This window comes from Dromiciops gliroides, chromosome 3, assembly GCF_019393635.1.
Source record: "Dromiciops gliroides isolate mDroGli1 chromosome 3, mDroGli1.pri, whole genome shotgun sequence".
NCBI lineage: Eukaryota > Metazoa > Chordata > Mammalia > Microbiotheria > Microbiotheriidae > Dromiciops > Dromiciops gliroides.
The window spans coordinates 105091115-105118715 of record NC_057863.1 but is presented as its reverse complement, the minus strand read 5'-3'; the positions used below and the strand labels follow the sequence as shown (position 1 = coordinate 105118715).

Below are 27601 nucleotides of genomic sequence, written 5' to 3'. Positions count from 1 at the left end.
AGTACTTCATTGAGGGAAAGCACTGGAATTAAGAAGGGTTGAGATAAACTTCCTATAAAAGATGGGCTTTCATTTGGGAGATAAAGGAAGCCAGTAGGCAAAGTAGAGAAGGGAGAACATTCCAGATAGGGAGGACAGCCAGAAAAAAATGCCTGGAGCCAAGAGCTAAAGTGGCTTGTGTGTGGAACATCTAGGAAGCCAGTATCATTGTATCAGAGTATGCTTCAGGGAATAATGTATAAGAAGTATAAAGGAAGGAGGGGTTTGAAGTTATACAGGGGATTTTGAAATTAATCCTCAAGGCCACAGGGAGCCACTAGAGGTTATTAATCTTGGTGGCTGAATAGAGGGTGACTTGGAATTTGGGGCACAGAGGTTTAAGGTGATGAGCGGTGGCAGGGTGAGAGGAGGTGCTGCAAAAGTGAAATTGATAGGCTTTGACAATAGATGGGATATTGGGGGTGGGGGTGGGGGTGGGATGAGAGACAGCAAAGAATCTAGAATGACTGGTAGGTTGTGAACCTGAAAGACTAGAAGTATATTGTTGCCCTGTATAATAATAGGAAAATGGGGAGAAGGGTAGAGGCAAAGATAATGAGTTCACTCTTGGACATGATTAATTCAAGATGTCTGAAAGGCAGTTTAAGATGTGAGATTGGAGATCTGAAGAAGTAGCTAGGTAGCACAGTAGATAAAGTACCCACCTTGCATTCAGGAGAACCTGAGTTCAAATCTAGTCTCAGACACTTGATGCTTATTAGCTGTGTGACCCTGGGCATGTCACTTAACCCTCATTGCCCTGCAAAAAAGAAAGAGAAGGAGAAGAAAAGAGGAGGGCTGGGATGCCTACGGATAGAGAGCATGAATCTTAGCTCTCTTTATACTACCCTTATGTTTTGGGGGCATATCATTGAATGTTCCTGGACTTCAGAATGCTCTTTTGATTTTCCTCCTAAATGTCTAGTCACTCTTCTCTGTTTCCTTTGGTTGTTTTCTTTTCTTTGCTAATTCATCATCTAGATCACATTCCCCTAACTTTGGGTGTTCACCAAGGTTCTATCCTTAGTTTTCTATCTCTAAATTCTCTGGCTTGGTGACTTAAGTCAGATACCATGGCTTCAATTATCATCTCTAAGCTAATGGCTCCCAGACATATGTATCCTGTCATCTATGAATCTAAGTTCAGTATCACCAGTTGATTATTTGACATTTTTAACTACTTTTCCTAGAGACTGCTCAAACTCCTCTTATATTTCATTGACAGAAAAAAAAATTTATAGCTATGTCCACCCCAGTTGTTCTTACAGCATTTTGCATCTGTTCATCTATAGTTCTAGCTATTCCTCCCATCTTCTGGCAGGTTACTTGTTTTGGGCTGGTGAGATCTAATTTATAGTACTTGTGTGATAGGCAGGGTCTATGACTACGTCAAGTCACTTAAACTCTGTAAGCCTCAGTTTCTTCATCTGTAAAGTAAAAATAATGTACCTACTTCACAGTGGGACATAGAGAATGAAATGGGGTAATATATATAAGGTGCTCAGAAAGTCTTAAGGTTTTACACTATTCATCCTTAAAATGGCTTAATAGATTTTATTAGTTCATGACAATAAGCTTTAATAACATAATAAAAGTGCCCTAAGACTTTTAGGACACCCTGTATTAAGTGCTTTGTAAGACCTAAAGCTTATGTAAATATGAACTAGATGATGATGCTCAATTTAATGATCAGGACCTCCCATTTAAAGTCTTTCTTGCTGTGAAGGCTTTATCTTTTTCCTCTCCTTAAGTATCTAGTTTTGAGAATTTAGGGCATCACAGTTGATTCAGCATAAAAGAAAAGAGGCTAGTCTAGCCTGTAGCATCACATACAGTACATATATACGATTCCTATCAGACTTGGCAGAATCTCTTATTTTATATTCCCTTATATATGTGTATGTTTATATAAAAATGATAATGTACAAGTATTTCTATATTTACTCATTTTGTCCTTTTCAGGATTATGAAGTTATATAACATGGGATCAAAATTTAAAGCTGATTTAAGTCCTTCATTTGGGTTATAATATTGCTCTGTCCCCAGCCTTCAAACTGTGTATTCACAGTAGTCTTTTTTTTTTTTGATGAGGCAATTGGGGCAAAGTGACTTGCCTAGTAATTGTTAAGTGTCTGAGGCCAGATTTGAACTCAGGTACTTCTGAATCCAGGGCCGGTGCTTTATCCACTGTGCCACCTAGCTGCCCCCTTACAGTAGTCTCTTTATATAACTCCATTTTTTTCTGTCATCAAAATTGTTTCCCTTCGTGTCTTCAGAATTTTTTTTCTTGAGATTTTCCTGTCCTTTTGCAATTTTTTAGTTCATGGGATCCTGTTTATCATTTCTATGAATTCTACAAAATCTAATGTGTATATCCTACTATATACCCACCTTTCCTCTGTTTCTTTATAACAAATACAAATATGAAATAATCACTTCCCCATGCCTAAAAGCTACTCCATTCTCTGCTTTTCTAAGCCCAAGTTTCCCATTTCTTTTACCCTAGTTACAGGCACCCCATTGTTACTGAGAATGAGAACCAAAATAGATCTTCCTTTTGTTGGCACCTCCAACTTTCAAAGGATAAAATTATCATTAAGGCAAGTAAAAAAATTAAAAAGCTACTTTTGATAGAAAAAACCCTCTAACAGATATCTCGGTATTTTTAATTTTCTATCATTATCATATCATGTATCATTAGTGAATCATTTCAAGGTTTGAGATGTTTCTCATACTTTTCATCAATTTCCTTTCTGTCCTACTCGTTTATAGTTTGTTTTAGTGATAATATTGCTTGTTTTTAGCTTGTTCCTAGATTTCCTTAACTGAGCATATCACCTTATACCCATGCAATTTAAAAAAAAAACAAAATTGTTTTTTTTTTAAAACAGGCGTACCCTTTGCGAATCAAATTCCAGTTATGAGTATCATCCCATCTATTATCTGTGATACCTGAGAAGTCAAATCTTATTAAATTCTTTAATTTATCTTGGAAGTTAAATATTTTTTCCTCATAGACACCCTCAGTTCTTAGATTTTTGCCTCCTGTGAACTTCTATGTGTCTCATTTACTATTCTTTATACATTGAAGCTATTCTCCCTGATCTCTAGCTTGGTGCCTATAAATAGGCAATTTTCTCCTCTCTTTCTTTTCAGTTTATGAACCTTGGAGTTAGATTTGCGTGTTTCCAGGTAAATATATTCTTTCTAAACCTTTTAACTTATATTAACAAATAATACAGGAATCTGCTTTCCTTTATTTTAAGCTATGACCCAGAAATAGGAATTCTTCTTAGACAATATGTTTTTAAGCATGTTTACAATCCCAAACTGCCATTTTGGTTTTTGTTGTTGTTGTTGTTGTTGTTTTGGTGAGGCAATTGGAGTTAAGTGACTTGCCCAGGGTCACACAGCTAGTAAGTGTTAAGTATCTGAGGCTGGATTTCCACTCAGGTCCTCCTGAATCCAGGGCCAGTGCTCTATCCACTGCGCCACCTAGCTGCCCCTGCCATTTTGTTTTAAAACCTTTGCTTTCCATAGGCTTTGGTCATAAAAATACCACCTGTGTCCCAAAATCTGCCCATTCTTGCCCAAGACTCCATAGGATTTCTCAATACTTTCTTGGTTCCCTCTACCAGTATCATTTACATCCATGTAAATAACCAGTAGTGATGAGTGGTCATCTAATTTGTCAGGTCTCATGAGATTCTCTGTTACATCTTGAACATATTCCCTATTGAAGACAGAAGAGTTCTCTAGTGTTATTGTCAGGCTAACAAATAGTTGCCAGTGTACCTCTGTATGACATCACTATCACTACCTGTCTCTACTTTCTCTGACCCTTTTTAGATGATATATAGCAGTGTAAGTTCATACAGAACAATGCCTAGCATAATGCCCTTTACTTGATATGTGCTTAATAAATGTTTGTTGAATTGTTTTAACATTTATTTTTTCTAATTTATTGACATTCAATGTCCTATTCATTTAAGAATAACGCCAATTTATAACCATCCTTTGTCATTGCAAATTACATGTGGGGTGTGCCCTTGTGTCTACTGACAATTTTGATAACATATGTGAGTTTGGAGGCAATACGGGATAGAAGTCACCATTTTAACCTGGTGAGTCCCAGTAGTATCAAGTGACTAAAATGACAGGAGCCTGATGAGCATTTCATTACTGATAATGTTCTCATACAGAACAAAACAGCTTGTCATACAAGATCAATTTTCAAGACTTATGACCTGGACATCACATTTTATGCATTTATGATTTCTAGAGCAGATGTGTTTTTTAATTGAGAAATTTAGAATTATGAAGATGTGATAGTGTCATCCATGCAATTTCATGGCCTTCCATTTTTATTTCCTCAGCATTGAAAAATAACTTAATGTTTTTCCCCAAAGTGTCTTATTGAATCTTCTATTACAAAGACAAGAAAATAGTTTAACTTAATTTAGAAAAGTAACAGAAAGCTTAAAGAATAGTGAGAATTCTGATTTAAAATAGTGGTCAATGTGAATACCTTTGGATGAATGGGAATCAAAATAATGCAGCTATTTCTAAATAAAGAACTTTTTTTTTCTTCTCATAATTTATAAATTTTATGCTAGAAATAATGTGGTTTTTGAGCATTCCAACAAATGTCACTAAAACTTCAAGTTCTTTCTGTTAGTAATTTAGCACAATCAACTGAAAATGTGATATATGATAATTTTAGATTTTCTAATCAATCCAGTTCTTTTTTTTTTTTTAATGAAAACTTCTGCAAAACAGTCCATACAGCTGAATGAATCTGTCAATGAAAAAGCATTTAGTAAATACATACTACTTGTCCAGCATCAGGGATAAGAATGCAAGTAGTCAAGACCTGCCCTCAGGGGGTTTTCTAGAAGTGCTGAAGTTAGCCTGCATCAGGTCAAGATAAGGTAAAAGCTTATTCATCAGGGAGGGAGGGAAGAATTAGGGGACTCTTAAATTCTGTTTGGAGAGGGGCAGCTAGGTGGTGGAGTGGATAAAGCACTGGCCTTGGATTCAGGAGGACCTGAGTTCAAATTTGTCCTCAAAAACTTGACACTTACTAGCTGTGTGACCCTGGACAAGTCACTTAACCTTCATTGCCCCACTCCCCCAAAAAATTTTGGTTGAAGGTAGAAGCTAAAGAATAGATGATCTACATCATTTCCCCCCTGGCCAGCCATTCAGCCCTCTCACCCGACCATAAACTTAGTTCCAGAAGACACTGGTGCTACAGCTGATTCAGAGGCTCGGGGGTAAGTTCCTCTGGTGCAGCCTTCCTGGGGATTGTGTTGGTGCGATCACAGGGTTGGACTCTGTTCAAAGTCCAGCACAGCCCCCTCTAAGCTGTCTTTGGATGGAACATAGTCTCAGTCCATCTTTTTGTGGGTTTTGCTGCTCCAGGGGTTGTTTTGTGGCTATTTGGGGGGTAATTATGTCAGGAGCTCTGTGCGTTTAATGTCTTTCTTCCGCCATCTTGGCTCTGACCCCAGAAGTCTCTATGTGTCTAGTCTTCCAACATTGAAATAAAAGCTTCTTTAGGGCAAAGACTGTCTCTGTTTTTAAAACTTTTTACCCACAATTCTTAACACAGTGCCTAAAACATAATAATACTTCATACGTGTTTCTAAATTAAATTATCCCTTCCTAAATGTTGGTTAGCATGTCCTCAAATTCTACTTTCTTTCAGTGATGGAAAAAAAAGACCTGTTTTTCCCCTCTAGAATAGCAGTAATGGAGATATGCATTGTTAGACTGTCTTCCAGAAACCTGTTGAAATGATGGTTATTATATACCTTTGAATGTTATTATATAAGTTCAATTGCCTTCATTCTCTCAATCTTCCATAAATACATAGGGGAATTCTTTTCACAGGATTAGTGAGCCCGACTTCTCATTTGTATATAAGGGAATTGAGTTTATTAGGTAGCATTTGCAACCTTGCAAGTAAGAAACATGCTTTTTATGGGTGCAAGAATTAGGATTTTACTACCTAAAGTGGTAAAAAATAAAATTAGATCAGTGGTCTTTCTTGTTTGTCCATCATAAATCATTGCTCGCCCTTGGCGAGAGTGCAGAGTGACTTTTCAGACCTACTATTTATTATCACTATCTTTTCAGAGGGTATATTTTTGTAAGTATAATGAAAAATATGAAGTAGTCTACTGCAATTTCAAAAGAAGGGAAGTCAAGCATTCTAAAATGGTATTTAGACCACAAAGCTCTGTTGTAAAGGTAAGAATAGCAGAAATGTCACACTACCATATCACATCTTCAAATAGTTTTTTTTTCTTTTTTTTCTTTTTAGAGACAAACTCATAGGTGTTCCAAGTATCCATTGTTGCATGATACTTTTTTGTATTGTTTCCATAGTTGATACCTTTAAATTAAACAAATGCCCCTTTATATATTGCTGTAATACATATATTTAATAATTATGCCATATATCAAGTTTTACATGTTATGAATTTTATATGTTTATATGTATATACATGAATTTTATATGTTATAAGATTGCATTTTCATTTAATCGAGGCAGGCAGGGGTGAGGTATCAACAGCAAAGTATATCTGGTAAACAGGGAATCTAGTGATTATGTAACACAGCTAGAAAGCTACACTAATGTGTAATTGTACCAAGATAGCTAGGAGTCATCATTGCATAGAATTTTTATACAGTTTGGTGCTAAATTCTATTTTTTGTTTTTGTAGATAGGGGAAAAATAAGGCCTTTTGATAATACAATTGGCATTTTATGCATTGGTACTTCCTAACTATATAAGTTGATCCACATGATTTTTAAATGGCTCATCAGAATGGCCTCAAAATAGTCCTGATTGTATATAATTATGTTTTGTGGATGAACACAGTTTATTTAATGGAATAATTTAAACTTCATGTGAACAGCTACTGTATTTTAATATTTCATTTGTTATTTATTAGACTTAAATGTCTCATTTGGTGTAACTTCAGTCTATTAAATTAACAGATAATTACCTTTTAAAAATCTGTTGTTTACCCACTTGGCTGAAACTGCTCCTTTGTTTCTATTTTGTGATTCTGAATAAAAGCAATTAGTCCTATTTTTTGGAGGAATTGTGTGTTAGGTTAATATAACTCAGAAATATCTTCTATAAATCTTAGCAAACTTGTCAACTAAAGAGTTTATTGCCCCCCTTAAAGGTTTTTCCCTATATTTTAGGTAGAGGAGTTAGGATATTATATGCACCATTCTTATTTTTTATGTTGTGTAGATAGGATAAATATAAGTGAGGCAATTTTATCTACTGGCTAGAGGGCTCACCTCAAAACCAGGAAGATGTTTCTGTATTCAGGTAAAGCAGTTGACATATACTCCTTGTGTGATCCTAGCACAGTCAAACTAACTTAGCAGTGTCCTAGGCAGCTCACTAAAATAATTAGTTGCAGAATTCTATTTCTAAATATAAATATTTTGTAAGTAAGTCTTTTCTTGATGCTTTTATTTTTTACATTACCACAATCTCCCCTCATATCTCTCTAAATCTCATATTTTAAAAATAGTATTTTTAAAGAGAAAAAGAAGTAGAATGATCAGCATAACTGATCAATACATTTAAAAAGTCTGAAAATATGTGCATCAGACAACATTAAGAGGGGAACTTCTCACTTCTGCAAAAGGGAGAAGGGTGCTTGTCTTCTCATATCTCTTCTTTAGAGCTGTGCTTGTCCTTTATAGTTTTGTAAGATTTGTTTTTGATTTTGTGTGTATGTTTGCATGTGTGTTTGGTTGTTCCTTCTATTTACATTGATGCTGTCATGGTGCTTTCTTGGCTTTGCTTATTTTGCTCTGCATCGGTTCATATAGATTTTTTTTCTTATTTCAGCGTAGTAATGTTCCATTACATTCACGTTCCCCATTTTTGAAATATTAGCTATTCCCCAAACAATGGACTTCTTTGTTTCCACTTCTTTGCTACCACAAAAAGTAAAACACAAAATCATTTGGTGTTTGCAAGGATTTTGTTATTATCAGTGGCTTCCTGGAGCATAAACCTCATATGAGCTTTTACTGTGAAACAAACAAAAAAACCCAACCCATATATATTCCATACTTTTCATAGGCGACTGGAATAAATGTTTCCTGAAATGAATCAAGGTACTTTATTCTTGTCATTAGTTTTCATTCTTTTTCCACATCAAAGGTATAAATGGTACTACAAATAACTGCTTTTGGTTTCTTGGGAACTCACAATTTGCTTTTTTTTAAATAACCTTATATACACTTAACATATTCCATTTTATACTATAGTGTGTGTCTCTTTCTCTCTAAACTCAGTACCTAGCACAGTAATTTGCACATAGCAGATACTTAATAAATACTTGTTGAATGTTGTTGAGCATCTTTTCCTACTGTTTTCATTTTTTTTTTCTGGTTACATAGTAGTAACCAAAAAATCAGAAGAAAATGGCATGTTGATAATTAGTCCTTAAATAATTGGTTAGAATATTTCTATAAAAGAGAATTGTTATAAATATCCTTCCTTGGAAATGTCAAGATGAAGCTACAAGGTTGGGAGAGGATAGGGATAGGAGCTGTGATTTCATTACTATAGAAGACACTCCTTGATGAGAAAACAGCCCCTTCCAGGATAAGTCAGCTCCTCAGTAACAGATTTTCTTTTGCTTATAACTCATTAAACCTACTCTCTTTTTTTCCTTTTCCTTGTTCAGTCCTGTTTCCTGATTAAGTTAAATGCATTTCTACCAGAAAGGGGAGGGGGCTGAGAGGGAGAGAGATTAAGATATGATGTCTCCCCCACCCTGATGACATTTGGACTGAGGAGGTGCTTATATTGCTCCCCACCCTGTTAGAAGCTATAGAATCATCTCTTACAATGACTTATCTGGATTTATCTTTGTTTATATTGACTCCTGTGTTTTTAATCTCACAGTTTCTAGTCAACTCCTATCTTTTCATCTGTCATAGAACCATGCAAAGTTTTGTAGGTTACACTTGGTTTTGCTGGATAAATTATTCTGGGTTTTGTGCCAATATCTTTTGCCTTTTGTAAAATCATAGACCATACTTCACTTCTTTGTAGTATGAACTACTCAATCTATTAATCCTAAGTGTGATTACTTGGCATTTGAACTTGTTCTTTCTGACTGCTTTCAACATTTTTTTTTCTTTGACTAGGAAGCTCAGATAATTTTCTTTGGAATTTTCATTTAGGGATTTATTTCAGGAGATGATCAGTAGTATATTCTTTTAATTTTCACTTTGCCCTCTTGTACTAATGGATTTAGGAAGTTTTTGTTCATGATTTCTGGATGATACAGAAGAATTTTGCTTTCCTAAGTGAAAGTTCACTATCAGAAACTGTTGAGGCATTTTTGTGTCATTGAATTATGTTAATTTAAAGGATACAGAGAATTGCATGCTTTATTACTCATTTACTATTTAGTAGCCATTTTGAAAGTCATGTATAATTTTTCATAAAAATATTACAGGATGAATTATTTGTTGACATGTAACAGTTTTGTACTTACACATTCAGTTATAAAATGTTAAAATCCATGTATCATTAGTTACCTTTTGGTTAATATTTTTTTGCTTGCTCATTTGAAGGTTCCCCTATGGTATAGTATAGTTCTAAGAAAATAGGCAAAGAAAAAATACCTTTATATAAATAGTACCTACTTGTATTCATTCTGTTCACATGAGGATGGATACTCACCTTGCTCATGCTGTTCCAATTCTTAGTAGAAAGCATACTAGTCAATCATTTTAATGTTATCACAGTGCAAAGAACCTTATAAATGATAACATCAAAATAATTTGTAGTAGTATGATTGAGAACTCAATTCAGTAAATATTTATTAAGCACCTACTATGTGCCAGGAACTGTGGCATCTTTTTTTCCCAGGCAGTATTCAGAGTAATGTGCAAGCTTTTCTAATGATAGTTATTTATATAATCTACATTTTCAAACTCAGAAGCATTGAATTGTGGCCATGTTGATCTCTTAGCCATTAGATTGACAGTCTTTGAGTGGCATCAGTCTGAGTTTTCATGGAAGATTGCTCTTTTTCTTTTTGATAGGAAATGATCATCAGCTCAACATATCTCCTACCAAACTTACAGACTTCCTTTTTTTCCCCTTTAATTCATTACTTCCGTTTGTAGTGACATCCTTCATTCATTTTTTGATGTTCAAAAATCTTGGGGTTATATTTGACTTTTCCTTCTGCCCTCTTCCCATATGATGTTATTTTTAATTAATCTCTACTAATTTTTCACATCATAATGCTTCTCCCTTCCCCTCCCCACCCCCACATCTGATATCCCTATGGCTCTTATTTTGTTTCTACATCTGATTATGAAGTATCTTAAAACCTGTATCATTGGAATACATCCATTTCATTATTAGAGATATTATACACTTGATTATAATGCCCCCTGCCATTCCAGTCACAGAACTATTTTAGTTAAATAATTCAAAATTATTAAAGTACAGGATTAGTGACAAGTAATTTCTTCTAATATGCTGTAAATTAGTCCTTTAAATTAGTGAATTTTAAAGAGAAAAAAAAAGATGCCAAATTGGCAACCTGAAAAGTTTCAACTGTTTTTCTTTTTAATTTTGGAGAATCATTCAATTGTTAACTTATGTTATTATATGCAAGACACATAGGGGATAGGGATGTAACACAATACAACAGTTGATTCAATGAATGAAATTGCATTCTTTTGGGAGGCATGAGAGAAGGGAATGGAGAAGTAAATAATGCTAAGATTCTACTAACTAGAAAAAAAATCCTAGATTAATATGGTATTAACAGGGACCACTCTTAGTGAATAAGCATATCTTTCTGTACCAACAATCTACTTTTAGCCTGTGGTTAAGCTGCTGTAGTTATTGACTGAATAACTGTATAAATTCTTTGTTTAAAGTTTACTCTCCCATATCCCCAGCTTTTCTTTAAAATATCAAAAGACAAAAAATTATATTTAGAAAAATTCACTTAAAATGGGGTATTATGGGGGCAGCTAGGTGGTGCAGTGGATAGAGCACTGGCCCAGGAGTCAAGAGTACCTGAGTTCAAATCCGGCCTCAGACACTTAACACTTACTAGCTGTGTGACCCTGGGCAAGTCACTTAACCCCAATTGCCTAAAAAACAAAACAAACAAACAAAAAATGGGGTATTATGGGGAATATTACAGTTTATAGTGAAAGGAAAACACAAAGAAATTATTGCCTGTTTCTGCCTTAGAGGTGATGATTTATAGATTCAACTGGACAAGAATTAAGAGCCTTCTATGTGCAAAGCACTGTGCTTACCCTGGGGGAGATATAAAGGACAGATAAGTGGGAGTCCTTGTCCTTGTGGAATTTATAGTATAGTAAATATAAAGCCTTTTCTTTTAATCATAAACCCTTTTCATCTCTGGCTTCAATTGAATGAACTTTCATTAATTACCTACTGTGTGCTTGACTCTGCTAGACTCAGACCACAAAGACTAAATTAAAACAGTTCCTCTAAAAGAATACAGGGGGCGGGGGCAGCTAGGTGGTGCAGTGAATAGAGCACTGGCCCTGGATTCAGGAGTACCTGAGTTCAAATCTGGCCTCAGACACTTAACACTTACTGGCTGTGTGACCCTGGGCAAGTCACTTAACCCCAATTGCCTCACAAAAAAAAAAAAAAAGAATACAGGGGGCGACTAGGTGGCACAGTGGATTAAGCACCGGCCCTGGATTCAGGAGTACCTGAGTTCAAATCCGGCCTCAGACACTTGACACTTACTAGCTGTGTGACCCTGGGCAAGTCACTTAACCCCCATTGCCCTGCAAAAAAAAAAAAAAAAAAGAATACATGGCTAAATAAATACATAATACTTTGAGGATTAAAAAGCACTAACTGGAGTTTTGGAGAGAAGAGGTCACAAAAGTATATGAAATGGTGGCATGAGGTGAGTCTTGAAGCTGAGCATTCAAAGATGAGGAATAGAGAAAGAAGTGCCTACACAATGCAGAAAGCTTATGTGAAACTAGGGGAGGAGAAAGTGAATGTTGAATTGTAGGAATAGCTAACAGGTTCATTTGGCTGGATTATTGAGTGTGGAGGGCATGATATAAAATCATTTTGAATTACCTGTAGTGCCAGTACGAGCTGGATAATATCCCTGTTGTCTTAATTATCCAAACTGGACATGTAGCATCTATATCAAGTCAGAGAAGTCATCAATTACAAAAAGTATTGAACTTCTCATATGGAGACAACTTCCCATTTTGCCTGAAAATCAGTCAACACTCTATAAAGAGAGCTCATTAATGTGCATTAAAATAGCATCCTGCTCTAGTTATAATATATACTTAATGAGTCACACATTTACCTTCAGTGTAGCTACTTATTTTTATAATAAAAAAGCAGAGTTGCACTGGCCCTTGAATCAGGAGTGTGTAATTTAAAATTCTAAATGTGGGTTCTAATCTGTTCCCCCAGTTTTTGGGGAAACTGACTAAAATCACTGATAAAATGAGTTTAGATTTTTAAAGGTTTATTGAAATATAGAAAGAGAAAGATTGAGAACAGAATTCCTACAACCTCGCAATCCTATCTTTCCTCTGCTCCTCTCCTTCGTTCTCTGCCATCACCACCAAATCAGGAACCCAAAAGACAGTGCTCTTCGCGCAGGCTCCCCTTTCCTCCTTCCTCTCCCATCCCAGAATGGGGAGTTCTTCAAGCTGGTTGGTTGATTGGGCCAGAAGTTCAAAGTTTTTTTAGATTCTGAGAACCATGCTTTCTTAAGTACTCTCAAGTACCAGCCAGATGTGCTTAGAATCTAGTCAACTACTAATCCAGTCAAATCAGCCAGTAATCCACTCAGGTGGACTCCTGAGTATCTGCTGAATCTCATCTATCACATTCCATTATCTTGACAGGAGTACCTGAGTTCAAATCCAGCCTCAGATGCTTGACACTTACTAGCTATGTGACCCTGGGCAAGTCACTTAACCCCAATTGCCTCACCAAAAAAAGGGCAGAATTTCCTCTGGTGATCCAATTTAACCTGGCCAAATTCTTTATCCATAACAATAGGCTCTTATGCTATGACTAGCCTTACATTGATTAGGGCATCATTTATGACCCCCTAAACTTCTCAAAGATATTAAATGTGCCTACTTGTGTGCATACATTTGCTTCTCTGTATTCTACAAAAATAAGAGATGTAGGTAAATGAAACTCATTTATGATTAAAAAAACAAAACTTCCATCTTAGCAACTGTTTGTACCTTCTTTTTTTTTGTATTTTTTTTTATTTTGGTGAGGCAATTGGGGTTAAGTGACTTGCCCAGGGTCACATAGCTAGTAAGTGTTAAGTGTCTGAGGCCGAATTTGAATTCAGATCCTCCTGAATCCAGGGCCAGTGCTCTATCCACTGCACCACCTAGCTGCTCCTACACCTTCTTTTTTACCATCATTGTTAACAGATAGTTAGATGAGTTAAATCAATTTCAGTACCTCTTCCTGCTTCTGCTGCTACTCCTAAGTGAAGGCAATACCAATTGAGTCAATAGAATGGAAAATTAGAGGAAGCAAGGGCTTGGATAATTCAATAACTTATTATTATTTTCAATTCCTTATAAATGTGAGTATGCATTTCTTTATAATAAGAATCCTGGAATTGGAAGGAAAATCATTGAGAGACCGTTAAGTATCAGGTAAGTATCAGGTCTCCTATAAAACTGTATTTGACTTATTCCAAATAGTTGAATATCTTTCCTACAGCACAAATTTAGGAAATTCTTTCTGACAGTAGACCTAAAACTCTTGTAATTTAAGCTCATTTCCTCTATTGTGTGAAGACCAAGAAATGTTAGTAGCTTCTTAGCATAATAAACTTGTAGACCATTAAGTCACTCCTTAGTCATCTTTTTTAACCAGGACCCCATGGGTCATCTACTCTGAACTCCTAATATTTTTAATTATTCTTCTTTGAATCCTATAAAGCTTTCAAAATTTTGTTACTTTAATTTTTTTCCTCATAAGTTTTCTTATGATAATCTTAAAATTAACTGTTCTGTTATTTGCCAGTGGACAGTATGCAAGGTGATATAACTTTCCTTATAGCCATTGTTTACTGGGCCAAAAAAAATGAGAAAAGATGGAAAGGGACAATTATATGATACAAGATAGTTATAATTGCTAACTTCTTATTAGATTCCAGAGACTATTATGAAGGGAGAGAAAACCAGAACAACCTTTCATTTGGTCTGGATAAGCATCACAATGGTGAATAGACATAAATAGACAGAGTTTCAAGAGGGATCTGTGAAGGACTGTAACTTAGCTTGGTGGTTAAGAGAGAACACCACCAGAACTATTCTAGGAATCTATTTCCTTTTTTTAAAAAATGAAAGTATTTTATTATTTTCCAGTTACATGTAAGGATAGTTTTAAGCATTTGTTTTCATAGGATTTTTAGTTCCAAATTTTTCTCCTACCCTCCCTTCCTTCCCCCCTCCACAAGATGGAAAGCAATCTGACATAGGTTATATATATGTACAATCACATTAAACATATTTCTGCATTAGTCGTACTGTGAAAGAAGAATCAGAGCACAGGGGAAAAACCTCAAAAAAGAAGGGGAAAAAAAAACCAGTCCAAAAGTAGAAATAGTATGGTTCAATCTGCATTCAGAATCCAGAGTTCTTTTTTCTGGATGTGGAGAACATTTTCTATCATGAATTCTTTGAAATTGTTTTGGATCATTGCAAATGCTGAGAAGAGCCAAGACTATCATAGTTGATCATCACACAATGTTGCTGTCACTGTATACAATGTTCTCCTGGTTCTGCTTCTCTCAGTATCAGTTCACATAAGTCCTTCCAGCTTTCTCTAAAATCCTCCTGCTCATTATTTCTTTCTTTCCTTTTTTTTTTGGGGGGGGTGAGGCATTTGGGGTTAAGTGACTTGCCTAGGGTCACACAGCAAGCAAGTGTTAAGTGTCTGAGGCTGGATTTGAACTCGGGTCCTCCTGAATCCAGGGCCGGTGCTCTATCCACTGCGCCACCTAGCTGCCCCCCTGCTCATTGTTTCTTACAGCACAATAGTATTTCATTACTTTCATATACCAAAATTTGTTTAGCCATTCCCCAATTGATGGGCATTCCCTCAATTTCCAATTCTTTGCCACTACAAAGAGAGCTGCTATAAATATTTTTGTACATGTGAGTCCTTTTCCCTCTTCTATGATCTTTTTGGGATACAGACCTAGTAGTGGTATTACTGGGTGAAAGGGTATGAACGGTCCCATAGCCCTTTGGGCATAGTTCCAAATTGGTCTCCAGAATGGTTGGATCAGTTCACAGCTCCACCAACAAAGAATGTGTTCCAATTTTTCCACAGCTTTATTAGCCAATCTGATAGGTGTGAGGTGGTACCTCAGAGTTGTTTTAATTTGCATTTCTCTAATCAATAGTGATTTAGAGCATTTTTTCATATAGCAATATGAGTTCTTCATCTGAAAGCTGCCTGTTCATATCCTTTGAACATTTCTCAATTGGGGAGTGACTTGCATTAAGGAATCTGTTTTCACAAAAAACTAGCTAACATGCTGAAAAGTACATTATATTAAAACTTGAAAAAGAAAAAGAGAACCCCCACATAAAAATAAGAACATTGAGGATAAAAGGTAAAATATAAAAATAAAAGTAACAGTGAAGAAAGGACACAATGAAAAGGAAGAGGCTCAACAATTTATAAATGGTGTTATAAATTTTTCTGCTGTTGCACAGAATACAGACTTTTAAAAATGTGTACTTGGCATTTTAACATAAAGAGGTAAATAAGCCTTAAAGGTATTACTTAGATCAAGTTGCTTGAGCTACATGACTAGAGTATAGCAAAGGAAAGTTGTCATTTATGCATAAGAAACTTTTATAATAGGTGTGGGGACAGCATTGGCTATCAAGGTATATGCCTATATGGTTATACATAAACCTAAAGGTAGAAAAAGAATGGAAAGCCATTTGACAGGCATAAAAGGAAAAGCAAGGTTGTTGTAATAACTTTCTGGCATCTTAAAGTCAGAATTCCAGTATGGGATGAGAAGTTTAGGCTAGATAACTTCTAATGTCAATATCCCAGGTACAAACAGGGACAGAAGGGGTAGGGGAATGAGTTGTCATAGGTACAAATTGTGATCTGACCAAGTAGTTTATCTTCAGTGGTAATGGGAAGATCCATGAGAGTCCAAAGTGGGAGCATAGGTGGGGTGTTAGTATAATCTAAACAGTGTTGGGTCCAGTGTTGGGTCGAGATGCAACAGAGTCAAAGGGAAGTCTATGGAGAGGCAGCAATAGAGATGATGAATCTTTGGGGATTGTTGGGAATTCTTGTTGTCATTTTTTTCTCAGGTTCACTGAATACTATATTCTCTGATGCTATAATACTATCAATTTTATATAGAACATAGTTTTAAACTTAAAAACAAATGCCCTCATTGGATGAAATTATTATTTAAAACATATTAATAACTTCTTCCATTTCCCTAAGTTTTTATTTTTAATTTGTCACTGCTACTTCCTCATTTATGCCTGCCAAATACTGCATTTCTCATGTAACAGCAGCCATTTAGTATGCTAGGAAGTATCACTCTATATTGAAGCTATTTTAAGGTTCTTAGAGAATTTTATGTAAAAAAAAAAAATCAGAATTTTTAGTAAAAACAATATCAGCTATGGTGATGATCATTTTCCCAGTAAATTAAAATTTTGAATAAGTATAATGAAATTACACTTAATGCAATATTTTTGTTTTATTCAATTTGTGTGTGTGTGTACTTTAGAAATCATTTCTTTTCTGTGTTGCCAAGTTAGGTTTGGATTTTGGCAGCATAGACTGCAAAAGTGCTATAAACAAGTAACAAAACCCACTCTAAGCAAAACAAATGGAAGAAGTAGCTGTATGGGCCCTTTTCCATACCTCCTGTAAAGAAAAAGGAGACAAAAGGATGGCACTTACCAGTGACTAGGGAATTTGGATCGGGATGCAGTTTTATGTTCCCTAAAAGTATAAAGTACTTAAAAGAAGAAAGAGAATTATTCCTTGCTTTTCTTTATTCTCTAATATGACATTAGTATTATTTATTTATTTGTTTGTTTACTTATTTATTTTATTTTATTTTTTGGTGGGGCAATGAGCGTTAAGTGACTTGCCCAGGGTCACATAGCTAGTAAGTGTTAAGTGTCTGAGGCTGGATTTGAACTCAGGTACTCCTGAATCCAAGGCCAGTGCTCTATCTACTGCACCACTTAGCTGCCCTATGACATTAGTATTATTAGAGAATTCATTCAGAAAAGAAACTTCAATGCATCAGACTGCATATATTTCATATGTATGTATACATATTTATGCACACACATATAAACCCATGTTGCTTTAAATGTTGCTCTAACCTATATCACACACAATTTAGAATATTTTTAATATAGATTAGTTGGTTTAAGAAAGACATATATTTTTGATAGGAGAAATTATTTCAAATTCTATGATGTTTACATGTCTTACAGATGTTCTTACGTTCATTCCATTCAGTCCCTTTTCCTGAGAAATGTAGCCCACAGTTTGAGGGAGGGAGGGATATTAGAGAGGGGAGTGATAGAAAATAGGGGTAAATTAATGAACTCAATATTCACTGTTAATCATGGTATTAAAGACACATCAGAGAAACATGGAAATGTCAGTAGTCGTGAAGCTGAGAAAAGTAAATATTGAATAAAATTGTTAAGAGGTCAGTGAATGCTAAAAACACAAGATCTAGAGTGAGGATCGGAGTTCATATTGCAGCTCTGTCATTAATAGAGGCAAGAGCACTCCAGCTCCACCCCTGCCTGGTTTTGTTTCTCTGAATGACTGTTGACAAATAACCAAAGAATCCCATAATCTCTAACACTGAGTAGCAGACCATGAGTAACTGCACAAAGTGTAGGCTAGCAAAAGCACTCTAATAGAATTGAGATACCACCATATTTAGGGTTGGACCTGTATAGTAAATATAGATCAGAATGATAATTTTATTCAAAATTTTTGTGCAGTGATTTCAGTTGATTTATAAGCTCACTTTTGCCTATCAACTCTCTTCTTGAAGAAAATATGTATGGTATAGATATAAGTAAATATGTATGATGTAAAATATGTTTGTAGGAAAGTCATGAAAGTTTGGAATAATTCACAAACCTTTGACCTGTTTCATTTCTTTAGTCCTAAACCATATTTTACAACATCATCATGTCCTGTGTCCCATCTCCTCAGAAGATGTAGGAATATGTTGACTTGGTGTGGATGATCTTATCACTTCTTTGTAGGATTTTGACATTCCTTCATCCTCTGCAACTGATGCTGGTACATAAATTAGTTTTCCTCATCACAGTCTCTGAGCTTAATCTTAGAATAAGAACACAGAAAGAAATGATATAAAATATCCCATGAGACCTTGGTTCTTATTGTCCTTGGCTGCAGAATGAAAGCAATTCCACCAATTCCTTCATTTACCTCTATAGGTAGAACTGATGAGCTATCCTTTTGTCATTTAAATCGTGTTATATACTTTTAGGCTCAATAATTGGGCATTATGGACTGTCTAAAAACTACGTGACTCTTAAAATTCTCTGCCACTCCCTCGTATTGACTACAGATGTAGAAAGATGTCAATCCACATAAGGAGGATACCCAAGTGAAAAAGGTCCTGGATTCAGAATCAGATGACCTGGGCTCCTATCCTGGTTTTGCCACTTACTGCTTATCTGACCTTAGAAAAAACTTAAGCTCTCTGTGCCTTGATTTTCTTATCTGTAAAAGGCCTCTAGATTTCCCCTATAGTCCATTACATCTTTAAAACCTATGATCCTTTGATTCTGTAATTCTTTAATTGAAGTCCAGTTTCAAATTTTCTATTTCACGGATCAGCATCACCAAAGAATTCATTATCTAGTGTCCCAACTGCTGGTGATGAGTCTCTCTGTCCTTAAGTAGGCTAATCCTCAGACAGAATTTGTAGTTTGTCATCATTACCATATGTTTAAGCCTTTTACACTTGAGGGAACCTACCATAGTTTGTATTCTACTAGCATAGCCTTCAAGAATTCAAGGTACCTTGAAAATGCCATTGAACTAATTGCATTTTGCCTTCAGAACATTAAAAACCTACTTAGTGAAATATACTCTAGTACCAAAAAAGAAAGGGCACTCTGAATGTAGACACATTTTTCCCAGATAATGATGTATAGCTGAAGAGGTGTCTTGTTGAGGTCCATTCTGGTCCAAAGTAAAGAGCTTGGAGAGACAAGTGGATAGTGAATGTCCAGGGTTCAGATGTTGGTACTAGGACAGTAGCCAGCTAACAGTTGGGAAAATTGCACAGTGCTAGCTAGCAATGACATCAAAATCTTTGGTTCTACTCCAACAGGGGATATTTTGTTTGTTTTGGGTTTTTTTGCAGGGCAGTGAGGGTTAAGTGACTTGCCCAGGGTCACACATCTAGTGTCAAGTGTCTGAGGCTGGATTTGAACTCAGGTCCTCCTGAATCCAAGGCCAGTGCTTTATCTACTATGCCACCTAGCTGCCCCCAGGAATATTTTTTAGTTGATAAATTATGAAAAATAAGAATGAGGGACAATAAAGGGACAGGCCAAGTGCTCCGCTAGTCACACTGTGAAATAAAAGCATAAGCAAAAGGTCTTCTTGAGATTTTAAGTGTGAGAAGGTCTCAACCAGATGGGTAGATCCACAATAGAGGATCAGAGTGCGATGTTTAAAATATAATGTGGGTCCTAACCTTCCCCCCCCCCCAGTTTTTTTTTGGGGGGGGGAAACTGGCTAAGATTAATGATAAATTCAGCAAGAGTTTAGGCTTTTAAGGATTTATTAAAGTATATTGGAAGTTAGTGAAGACAGAGAAGTTGAGAAAGCCACTTTTATTTAGCTATCTATGCTTCTATAGAGAACACGTGGAATAGATCTTTCTACTCTGTTTGGACTCTGCCACCACCACACCTGTTCCTGAACAAAAAGAGTGAGATCCAGCCTGCGCTTCCCACTTCCTGTCTCCCTCCCCAAAGGGGGAGGTCCTTCAAGCTGATTGGTTGAGAGTGGTCTCTTTTTGATGGCACAGCCTCTGAGAACATCACCCCACTCAGGACTGGCCAGACATGGTCTCGATTTTATCAATCTTAAGTAGGTTCTCAGTCAGTTTCTCAGTCTTACCCAATTCAATCAATTCCAAATTAGTCTTCAGGTTTGGGCCCCTGGGCATCTGCCAAATCCCATTATTTTATCACAAGAAGAAAGATATGTAAGTAGCATGAGTAGAAAGAGTTCCCACACCAGTGAAGTCATAACTCTATCAAAGTATCGACTTTGTAAAGGTCTGAAAAACAAATGCACATATGTGCCACATAATATGAGACACCCTCCATAAAAGTCCTGCTCTCATGTCTCTTTGACATGATTCTTGGCACCTTTTCCCCCATTTTTCAATGGCTTACAGCATTTTGGATATGAACATAATATTTTGTTTTCAGTCTTTTGAAGGGATGACTTGAGGGGTATGGGTCTAGGAGATTATATTTGTTCTGCTTAGACCTGAAGGCAGCACCAGGAAAATGACTGGAAAATATAGAGACAGGTTTCATCTTGATGTAAGGAAAATTTTTTATAATAATTGGATTTATCTAGTAGGGGAAAGGGCTACGCACACCCAAACTCCTAGCTTCTTTTAGGGTTTTCCTTTTTTAAAAAAAATATGTTTGGAATTTTATTTTCCCAAATTACATGTAAAATATAAATTTCAGCATCAATTTTTTTTTAACTTTGTGATCCAAATTATGTTCTGCCCTCCCCCCTCCACCAAGATCTCAAGCAATTCAATATAAGCTATACATAAGCAGCCATGCAAAACATTTCCACATTAGCCAGGTTGTGAAAGAAAACAGAGAAAAACAACACTCCAGATAAAGGAACTAACAAAATTATGCTTCAGTCCATATTCAGACACCACCAGTTCTCTGTAGATGGATTGCATTTTTCATAAGACCTTCAGAGTTGTCTTGTATCATTGCATTGCTTAAAATAACCAAGTAATTCACAGCAGATCATCTCACAATATTGCTGTTATTTTGTATACAGTATACTTTGCATCAGCTCATGTAGATCTTTCCAAGTTTTTCTGATAGCATCTTGCTCATCATTTTTTTTAATAGTAAATTTCATTTTTATAGTACTTTATAGAGAAATTTCCTTACAATAAACCCCTGAGGTTGATTATTGGAACAGTAATAGATAACATTTATATAGTACCTTATACATGACAAAGAATTTTCTTCACAATACAATAGCCCAGTAGGCTTTTCCTTTGAATGCTGGCTGTCCATTCATTGGAGAAAACATAGTGGTCAAGGATTTGTTAGACTAGAATGCCTTTGAGTTCCTTTGCAAAACTGAAATTCTGGGATTTATAGCCAATGAAGGATAGTATTCAAGGGATCATTGAAGTAGACTCTAGGTATACTGCTTGTTTCTAGTTTCTCTCAAAAGCAGATTTTTCACTGCTCTTTTCTACTTTCTCCTTGCTTTGCTTGATTCTTGATGTTGAATTAGACTTTTAAATTTCCTCTATCTGAAAAGAAGTTATTTGATATGTTTTTCTAAAATGCTTTATAATGTTAAAATTTTCTAGAAGTCATTTTCAAAATCTATTCTTAAATAATAAAATATTTGAACAGTCTTAAAGTCTCTTGTAATAGGCTTTCAACAAAAATGAATATTTAAAATTTGCAATTACTATTGTTGAGATTCTCCTTTAGTGAAGGAGATTTAAATTGGGATACTTGAGTTTGACAAGTGAGTCATCTTCACATTTAAGTGATGATATTATCCTATTTAATTACCTTTCTTCTTTTAGTCTGTAACCAAATGATGACACACATGATGCATGATAGTCATATCCCTTTATTTCCCATATATATATTTTTTTTTGGGGGGGTGAGGCAATTGGAGGTTAAGTGACTTGCCCAAGGTCACACAGCTAGTAAGTGTCAAGTGTCTGAGGCCGGATTTGAACTCAGGTCCTCCTGACTCCAGGGCCAGTGCTCTATCCACTGCGCCACCTAGCTGCCCTCCCCCATATATGTTTTTCAAATACATTTCAGATTTTCCTTCTGACAGTGTCAGATGCCCTGGACCTTAGGTGAATAGACAGATGTGCTTTGGCTTCGTTGTTTTTGCTTTAAGAGTTGCCTAACACAACATCAGTGGCCAAAGAAGTGTGGTCTGAGCTGAGAGAAAGATCTTATTGCCATGACAAGTTGTAAGACTGCAAATGACTTAAACCTCACTGGCCTTATCTGTCACCTAGACTTACCACAAGGAGATAATAGATATGAATGTACAGCACAGGACATTACATTTGTTTTCATGAGGTAGTATTTCAGGTAGTTGACGGAATGCTATACTTGGAATCAGAAAACTGAAGATCAAATCCCTTCTCAGATACTTACCAGCTGGATCATGAAAAGTTAAGCCCTCAGACACTCAGTTTTCACATCTGTAAAATGGTTAAACAATACTTAGACTAGTTACTTGAGTCATTCATTCAGTTAGCATTTATTAAGCACCTACTACGTTTTAGGAACTATGCTAGGTGCTAGGGTTACAGGGTGTAACAATTGGAATGACGCCACCTGATGGAGACTTACTGTAGGAAAGCTCCACCATAAGGAGAAGGTGCCTGAAGGCAAGACATCTGGCTTTTCTTGGGCGTCAGGAAGTGACGTTTGCTTGTGGGAGGAAGAGGGGGCGAGGCTGGCACTCTCACTCTCTTGTCAGGACACTGGTGGAGAGTGGAGCTAGAAATGCAGGTAGATATTTTAGACAGACTAGCTAGAATTTTAGCCCTTACAAGGGACAGAAATGAAAGTCACCTCCATCAGGGAGCTTGGATTCTCTAGGGAGAAAACAGCAATTGCATAGATAAGTACATATCGAATATAAACCAGATGATATTCAAGGAAAGGAAAACTGGGGGGAATCAGGACATGTCTCCTTTTGGTAACATTTGAACTTAGCTTCTAAGGGACCTAGGGAATCCAAAAGGCAGAAGGCAAGAGGGAGAGAATTCTCTGGATTAGAGAGGACCTTTGTACAGATACAGATGCAGGGAATGAAATGTCCTAGATAGAGAACAGCAAGGAGAGTCCATGAAGGGAACTCAAGAGAAATTAATTTAGAAAGATAGATAGGAGAACAGCTTGTGAAAGGCTTTAAATGCCTACTATAAGAGTTTGTATTTTATTTTAGAGGCAATTGGGAGCCATGCAAGCTTCTTGAGCTGGGCAGTGACAGGGTCAGATATAGGCAAGAAAAGGAATGCGAACTATTCTCCTTAAGCCCCTAGTCTCTCAATTCAGAACCACAGAGATGATGATGTTGTAGTTGGATAATAATATTTAAAGATTACAATTCTCCAAACAGAAACTTTCCCAAGCACTCCCTTAATCCCACTCTTTCTGAATTAAAAAATAGTCAGAGATTCCTTTAGCAAAGAAGCTCTCAAAATCCTAACAACCAACCCCTGAAATAGCTTGTTTCCCTTAAAAAAAAGTACATATATGGCTAATAAATGGAGCGTCCTGCCTCCCTTTTCATTATCAGAGTCAGCTCAGTTGTAGCAGGCTTATATAGGATTCATAATGGGTAAAGAGGCTGGTGAAGTCATTCAGTGGCATTTGGACTACCTGCCCAGATTAGAAGGCAGGAGGAAATAAGTCTGAGGTCTCTTGTTCTTGCTCTGCTGATTCAAGGACCAAGTACTTGAGCTGTGGGTAGGTAGGCCATACAGTTCTTGCCCCTCACCATGCACAGATGCCCTAGTCATGGGACATATCTTGTCATGATTGGACTTAAGGGGCTTTGATACATAGGAGAGGTGATGTTCTGGTTCAGGAAAGGCAAGTTCTACTCAATCAGGAGGGGCAACGGTGGTGAGGTCCCTGGGGGACTGAGAAAGCTCCTAAAGAAATTGCTTCTAGGCCCCAACCAGTTTCAGTTTTAGTCACCCTATTTGTCACTGCCCCTACATAATCTATCAAAGCTGACTGCTTGATCTAGGTCAACTAGGAACTGTAGCTTCTTGATGATAGCCCAGTTTGTGCTCATTCTATAAACCTCATCTTCATTCCAAACTCCATTATCTAACTTGGCAATGGAAAGACAGGAAAAGTTGTACACATGTGAAAGGCGATCCTTTTTTATGTTTGATTATGCACCTAAGTGGTAAGAGGAACAACTCAAGTTTCTCTACTTTGATGTGCTGTTTCTGTTTCTGTCATCTCCCCCAGGGTTTCCCCCACTGGATATATTCAGTTAATTTCAACCAATATGCATTGCCTTCTATAAGTGAAGTCTGCTTTAGGATACAGTGCAGACTTTAGATGAGGCATGAGCCATGGTGTCATGGAGCTTAACGGTTTATGGCATGCTCTAATTCCTCTTCTGGAACATTAAATGTTGATGTTCATCTAAGCTTCTGTCTTTGGCCCTCCTCTGCTCTCTGTCTACAGTCAGGCTTTGAGTTCTCATCCACTTCAACCATGCTTTCTAGGCTGAGGTTTCTCAAACCGGGATGTCCAGGTACCAAACCAAACTCAACCCATCAGAGAACAACTTTAATCTCTTTCCCAGGAGACCTTGTTCCTTTTGACTAATTTCATACGTTGTCATCAAATAAGAATGAATTTTAAGTAGTGTTTCTACTGAAATTATTTTAAACTTTTAAAATATAATTAAACAATATTTGCTAAAATACTCTAATAATCAGTGATTTCATCAATATGGTTGATCTTCCTATCAGTTCATATTACAACTCATACAGTTTTTATTAATCCCCCACACCATTACCATCATGATGGTCAACTTTCTTGTTTGTTTTAGTGAGGCAATTGGGGTTAAGTGACTTGCCCAGGGTCACACAGCTAGTAAGTGTTAAGTGTCTGAGGCCGGATTTGAACTCAGGTACTCCTGACTCCAGGGCCGGTGCTCTATCCACTGCGCCACCTAGCTGCCCTCGATGGTCAACTTTCTTAAAGCTAATGCTTATATTTTTATACACTTTAAAAATATTTAGGGGCAGCTAGGTGGCGCAGTGGATAGAGCACCGGCCCTGGAGTCAGGAGTACCTGAGTTCAAATCCGGCCTCAGACACTTAACACTTACTAGCTGTGTGACCCTGGGCAAGTCACTTAAGCCCAATTGCCTCACTAAAAAAAAAAAAAAAAATTAAATATCTAGTATAATATATGTTCTTCTTGCATTGCACTTCTTGTTATTTGTCAAATTCTTAATGTATTGCGTCACAATATTTCCATTTAAAAAAAAATTAAAAGCTAGGAGAGGCAAACTGTGGTATTTTAAATTCTAAGTATGCATCAATTAATTACCTGTTGTTGAACTGCAGTTTTAAAAAAGTCAGGATTGGTCAGCCAATTGTTAGAGTTCTTTTTATCTCTTAGGGTTAATATTTAGGATGGAAAGTAATATAGATTATCAATATGTGCAACCATAAATTACATGTGTATATGTATATCTTTATCTATACATATATTTATATACACAGAAACACATAAGCATGCACATACAATATATCATACATATACATACACAACATATACAAATATATGCATAGTATACAATACACATACACACATGTATATCACATGCAGCTTTTGTTAATTATAGACTGAAATTAAGCTCTAATGATTCTAAGTCTTTAAATTAATTCTCTGTGAGCATAGACTGGGAAAGTTTCTCCCGGGTCTCAAAGAACCATTTCTGCTGAATTGTTCAGTACGCTTCAGTGTCCAATGAGTTTTCCTTTGCCTCCTAGAATCATAGGATCATTATGATATGGTATGAACAATAATTTACCAGGAACAAAATTTAATATGAGTATATGTAATTTTGTACTCTTGAGTTCATTCAGTAGTACCTCTAATAACAAGCCCCCTTCTAAGTCCCTGGTCAACTTTAGAATAAAAGCCAGTGCCTTGAAAGTTACCTGTTCCTGGAAGGAAAATTTGATTTTTGATAACCTGGCTATGAAACAGTTCCGATAGAAGCTCCTTTCCATTTAAGGTTATTCTGTGGCTGCACTTATATAAAGAGCAGCACTCTGAAATAAATCTGTTGAATCTGGTTACTCTTTACTGGACAGCAACACAAACACTAATGAGGTCGATTTCATTGAAACAGCTGATTTATGAGTGAATTAAAGACTTCTCTCAATTTGAAATTGCTGATTTCATCTTGGCATTTGGTCTTGTCCCCTACCCTTAACCATTATGACCCCTGTGTTGTCTCTGACATTGCTATGGTAACCCTGAGGGCTGATGGAATTCCCTCAATCTCTTTTCACAGAGGGTGATGAGACAGGAGTGATGGATAGTCTGCTGGAGGCCTTGCAGTCAGGTGCTGCCTTCCGAGACCGAAGAAAAAGGACACCAAAGCCTAAAGGTGAATATTATACTTGTTTCATGTTACTTTCTAGGGGATTATAACATAGAAAAACCTTTTTTGATTATTTCTTTAAGTCATGCATCATGAATGCTCTGCTCTGGGCTATAAGTGGGAAGTTCAAGATTCATGTTTAATCTTTTCCTTGCAATGACAGATGTCAGAGAGATGCTCATTCCTGTTGGCAGATGTCAATACCATTTGCAAATCTATAAACTGAACTTACCATAGACTTATTAGCGTGACAAAATTTAGTTACAGAAACATATGTATCTTATCTTTTTGGAGATCATACTATAAAAATTAAATGGGAAGTAAAAGTTACAATGTTCTCCACTGAGTCAAGTATTTCATTCGAAGTATAGCATTGCCTTGCTTTCAGAAATATTTAATCTGAAGGGAAAAATAATGAGCCACCATTGTTAACACTCTTTGAGGAACAGACTGTTATATTACGTTTCTTTTGTTTCTTTTTCTTTTTTTTTTTTTTGTAGATATCCGACAAAGTCTCAGTCCAATCTCACAGAGGCCTGTTCTGAAAGCTCGTAACCATGGTAATCAACAATATTTATGAATTGAATGTGCTTACCTACTTTTATCCTATTGATCTATGATTTTGGTAGACTGTGTTGATATTCTCAAGTTTTTACATAACTAAAGAGTGAAAATGTATGATTGAGACCTGTGTAAATAAGGACTGCATAAGGATTCCATCCCTTCATAGTTATTAGATATGGTTTCTTATGTTGTACTGTCATTTACTGGGTTTTTAAAAAGGAGGCATTGAGTTTGTTATTGTTTGCAGAAACAATAAGATAGTCTTTTATAACTGCTCTTCAGAGATCCTTTTCATAGACTATAAGCACTCATTGAATTGTTTTAAATAGAAGAGGGGAATATCTCACTTAAAGATATAGTTTAAAATAATGAATTAGAGATCCTTCATTATATTTCCTCCCCTTAGTCATTGTTCTTTAAACAATTCAA

At 36.2% G+C, this 27601-nt stretch overlaps 1 protein-coding gene across 1 annotated transcript in view; it reads left to right on the top strand.

Moving 5' to 3' along the window:
* DIAPH3 (diaphanous related formin 3) overlaps positions 1-27601 on the top strand; it is a 449127-nt gene that overhangs the window by 289528 nt on the left and 131998 nt on the right. The window contains 2 exon segments of the mRNA XM_043995139.1: positions 26519-26614; positions 27109-27168. Coding sequence (XP_043851074.1) covers positions 26519-26614; positions 27109-27168 — 156 coding nt within the window.